The sequence below is a fragment of the Mesitornis unicolor genome, unplaced genomic scaffold, assembly GCF_000695765.1.
Source record: "Mesitornis unicolor isolate BGI_N332 unplaced genomic scaffold, ASM69576v1 scaffold18538, whole genome shotgun sequence".
NCBI classification, from domain to species: domain Eukaryota; kingdom Metazoa; phylum Chordata; class Aves; order Mesitornithiformes; family Mesitornithidae; genus Mesitornis; species Mesitornis unicolor.
In genome coordinates this window covers 49,836-55,011 of record NW_010202919.1, presented here as the reverse complement: position 1 = coordinate 55,011, position 5,176 = coordinate 49,836, and the positions used below count along the sequence as shown (strand labels likewise).

The 5,176-nt window shown below is 36.9% G+C and overlaps 1 protein-coding gene across 1 annotated transcript in view; it reads right to left on the bottom strand.

The window, feature by feature from the left end:
* Nucleotides 1-2,018, bottom strand: part of LOC104545421 (gamma-aminobutyric acid receptor subunit gamma-3-like) — a gene marked incomplete at both ends in the record, with an annotated part of 2,624 nt that extends 606 nt beyond the window's left edge. Inside the window, one exon of the mRNA XM_010190562.1 lies at nt 1,798-2,018. Within this exon, the coding sequence (XP_010188864.1) occupies nt 1,798-2,018 (221 nt within the window). The remainder of the gene's footprint in view (nt 1-1,797) is intronic.
* Between the last annotated feature and the right edge of the window lie 3,158 nt (nt 2,019-5,176).

Here is a 5,176-nt window from a genome sequence, read left to right as displayed (position 1 = left end):
GCAGGAATGTCTTCAACCCCACTTGAAAACTATCCCAACACAAAGAACACTGTGAACTGAGCTGATTTTAAAATTACTGTTAAAAATGGATAATCTTTAGTCTGATAGCTTACAAAGTAAATCTATTTACCCAGGTAGAGTGCCTTAAGTGCTAGTTTCTTATCCAGTCCTCTTCAGGAAGAAGACACTATGTTAACTGCATGCCTGAATTTATGCAGCAACTGTGGGGCATGAGGTTCTTTTGTTGGCTTCTTTTTTATCTTCTATTTTTTAAACTAAATGAAAAGTTAACAAACTGGATTGAGAAAGGTTTGTGTCTAAAATTTAGGATAGTACAGAGAAAGCCTCTGTCTTGGAGAAGGACACCCATGAGGAACTTAATGGTATTTTTTCACTGACACCAGAAGAGGATTTTCAGTGTTACAGCAGAAGTGCATTTACACCCAAAAGCTAGCAGGGAAGAGGATGGAAAAGCAGAGAGTATGATTGAACCTCCTACACTTTCTCCTGCACACAGAACACTCATCAACACCTGACAGTACCAGGGCATGACTTCCATGCCATACCAAATCTCTGTGCTCATTTAAGCCAGATAAATTGGTCTTGAATTACACAGTGCTATCAATGAACAATCATCATTTGAACAGCTCCTGCTATGTAAAAAGGAGGCTGACCTAAGCGGGTGACAAAGACTCAAAGCACCTTTCACAAACTGAAAATGCTCATTTAAACATTCCACTGAGTCAAACAGTACTCCTTTTTTAGCTGTCTTAGACAAATTTTGTAGTCCATTCAACAAACAGTTTCCTTAGTGATAGGTATGTAAGTCTACCTGTTACTAGGTAGGTACTTAACTTGCCTTGTAATACTGAAACAAGACTTAACAGAAAAAAAAGAAAGAAAGATAAAAAAATTCTCAACAACCCAACCAAGAGGGTATTGGAGTTTACATCCTAATCACCAAAATCTTTAGCTAAAGGCTACTGAAATAAGCAAGAACTTTGTCACAGCAGACCAAACCAAAGAAGGAATGGGCACTAAAAATGTCAGTAGCATTTCCAGCTGTTTAATTCCTTTCTTATTATTGACTTGTTATTGGAGCCCAACTGCAATTGCAAGTATGAACAGAACACGGTGAACACAATCACTGAAGGAAAAGTAGTGTGAAAAGTAGCATTTCTGAAAAAGTTTGCTATGTGGAATATGGCTTATGGCAAAACTCCCTTCTGAGTGATTTGTATCTTCCATAAGTAAACACATATTTTTATTTCCACAGACTTTTAAAAATGCAAATATATACAGTATTTCTAATACCATAACGTTGATTGCATCACAAAGATTAGAAAAACTCTAAAAGCATTTCCTCCAGCAATTTACCCTTGTGATGAGATGTGACAGACTATCTTTCAGTGTGACTTATTTGAAGAATCAAGTATTGGCATTATCATGAATCTAGAAATACTTTATCCAACCCTGCATGTAAGTCTGATCAGAAAGGTTTCTGACAGGTTTTATGGGACTACATGCTTTTAATTTTATTACAAGCACTAAAAAGCCCAACTTCTACAATTTAGACAGACTTATGTCTAATTCTCAAGGTTTCTTTTTTAGACAGATAAGACTTTGTTTTCTCAAGTCTGCAGTAGTTACGTCTGAGTATTTCAGGATTTGTCAAGCATGGTCAGGTAAGCATCAGGAAGAAAACAGCAGAGGAAAACAAAGATACCACTGAAAATTACTCTGAAAATTAGCAGAGGCAGGAGAAGCTTTCAGTCCTACATGCCACCGAGTGCTCACCTGAGGGTGTACAAGATCTTGCCATCATTCCATATGCGGAGGAGCTGGTTGGGGGTGGTGATCCAGTGAGCCTCTGCTGTCTTCGAGTTACGAAATATTGTGTCTGGGATCCAGATCAAGCCAACCATGTTGCTGTTCAGAGTCAGTATCTTCATGGTGCTGTTGAAGCGAAGACGGCTATCTGTCCACGTCTGGGCAAAAAATATATCAATTTGATATTCCTGCAATGAAAGCATGATATGCAAATTGAAATCAGTTCCCAATACTATTTGGTCATTGATAAGGTCTACCTGGGTGTAGAGCAGCAGGACACATTCAGGCCAATAGAGAGTTTCCTTATTTTTACTGCCCTAGGGAATACTTTTTTCTTTTTTTCCTTTATTTTTTAATTTTTCCTTTATTTTTTTCTCCTCCAGCTACTTTAGAAAGCAGGCCAAGCATCTCACTTGTCTTCATCCTGTGCCCTAACAATTTCTGCACTAGCATTTTCTTGTCAATTGTTTCTGAACAGTCACAGCTAGAAGATACAATTGACAGAGACTTCTTTGTCACAGGGCAGATTGATAAAAGAGTTGTGAAAGCTGAACAGGAGTAACACACGTAAGCTAGAGAATGGTAAATTCCTCCGATTATGACAATGCCTTTTGGGGGGAAGGGAGTTGTGTAAACTCAATAAATTAATTGTTCCATTTGTTATCAATTATTCAACCACTCCTGTTCAGGCCACATTGTAGCAGAATTGAAAAGTCATGTTTGTACATCTTTGCAGATACCTCAAGTACCCCAAATGCTAAGAGCTGAGCAGTCACTAGCTTACTGCCCTGAATAGGCAAATATCATAATTTACATGAATCTCATCCTTTCTTTCACTCCATGTTTGCTGCTGTGCTTTTTGTAGGTAGGCAGTCATAGTAGGTCTAACCGCAGAAATTAAAATACAAATGAATGAACAGACAAAGTTATATAGATGAACAAACAAACACACCAATTTATACTTTTAGGACCCCATGGAAGAAACTGTAAAAAACAGTACTTGGATTGTGAATTCCAGCCACCAGAGGCTGGGAAAAGTCATATTTGATTTACATATGTTCCTTTTCCTCTTTCCAGAATGCTTTACCTGTGGATCCTGCGGAAACAGTCAACTGAAAACCCAACCAAGAGGGTATTGGAGTTTACATCCTAATCACCAAAGTCTTTAGCTAAAGGCTACTTTGTCGCAGCAGACCAAACCTAAGAAGGTATGAGCACTACAAATGTCAGTAGCATTTCCAGCTGTTTAGTTCTTTTCTTCCATGTCACAAAGCATATGCTCCACAGCACAGACTAATACAGGGGCTGGGGATAATCCAGAGAAAAACACCTCCTTAGGTCCCCTGATAGAGGCACTCTTAATATATCTGAACAAAGGAGAATTAAGGCTGTGTGGAAAGTCTGGTATGTCTTTGCTCTTGATCACACTGAACTTTCCTTTATTGCATTTTTGTTTGTCTGTTCCTAAAATTTCAAAGAGAAATGCTATTATACAAACATATACAAACAAGTACTGTATATTTTTTTATTTATAGGTAGTTAGACAAGCTTGTAGTCTGAACTGAAGACAGTGTTTTTGCTAAGAGCCATCTGGTTTTCCTGCACTATTACATTTTTGGCAGGTCATCCTTCCAAACTTGATGTTCTAACACCAGGAAACCTAATTTACTGACACTGTAATCCTAGTCCAAAACAGAGTCTCATCTCCAGATGGCAAAGGATCAATAGGTGTATAAGTAGTGCTAGCATGTTACCAAATACCACGTAATAGATCACCTTAGGAATTAAAGTCCAGCCACCAAAGGGATTAAGGACCATTTTTCTTCATAGCCTATCTTCACTACCATTTTTCATTTTATTATTAGCTCTATTTTCTCAGGGAAGCTGACAGATTTGAATCTGAAGAGACTTTTCTTTCAGCTCGATGAGCACAAAGTTGCACATTTCCATACACTTAAAGGATGCAATGTAATGTACACAGCATACCCTCACTACTCAAAGGGGACATCCTTAATTCACCAAGTATAAGATGGTAGAGTGCTGATCTTGTTTCTATACAATCAACTCTGCATCATTTTAGTCCTGAAAAGTCCAGTGACAAGAGTTTGGCACATTCAGCTTCTATAGAGAGGAATATGCCAGGCATGTCTATGGGTTTCTCCAAATGCTAAGTGAGTAGAGTTGATTTTTTAGCTCACATGTGATAATCAGTATTTTTAGAATCAAAGACCACTTGCATGCAGCTGGCTAATGACAGTGCTGTCTTTTTTACAGGACAAGATTTTGCATGGCATACATATTTGAGGTTAGTTTATATAAATGATTTATTCTGACTAAATTTAGGAGCAGAAACCATACTTCCCTTCTAGTATATTGTATATATTTAGTGATATTTAGAATTTTAGAATTTAGGATATTTAGGATTTCTACCCTGCCAAAGGAAAGAAAGACCTGAGAGAATGTACTGCAGCTAAATCTGAGCAAAGTAGGAGCAGTAGAGATGTATCACTGTGGTTTTCATCCAGGTAAGCTACTCTGATTGAGAAACCGTTTACATTAGGCTAGAAGCACGGTCATGCTGACACCACTGTCTAACTCCCATTTTGCATCCCCTTACTTGTTATTGCAATTAGAGTATGCCAGCAATGACCAATATTCAAAACATCTCTGCAATGGGCCACTGTAACTCTATTCACCTTAATAAAAAAAACATTTCAACTCAAAATACTCACAGATCTGAGTTATTTAATTATTTGAAAAATGTACTTTTCTTTTTGTAAATTCAGTTCATAAAAAGAAAGAGAACATCTTTAAAAGAAAAGCCAATCAAAGTTGTTTGAAATTCATTGCATTGACTTTTTCAAAGCTTTACCCCTCTTTTTTTTATTTAAAGTATTTACAATGTTCTGTCAGAATGTACAAACTACAAAACAAATTTTTCTCTCTATTAATCCTTTTTAGAAATGAATGTTAGATCATTACAACCTTTACATTAATCTTTGGACTTGCTTCAGTCTTCAACCAAGCAGATAATGGGGTATGATATTCATATATTCACTTCACTAGAAAGGGACAGAGGTCACTTTTACATCTGGCACTCAGTTCTTCACTTCTAATGGAGCTAACGAAAACATTTCCCAGTCAAAGACTCCTGACATATACAAGCAGTCAGCAGAATCTCTAAGTATATAACACCAGGTCTTTTAAGAAATTTTATATTACCAATAGTTTTTACTGTTTCTGGAAAGACTAATGCTTTTCAGTAAAATTAAATCAGATTATTTGTATTTTGTTTGATCATATGAAAATAGAAAGCCTTGTTTCTGGCAGCTAATGTGTACCTCTG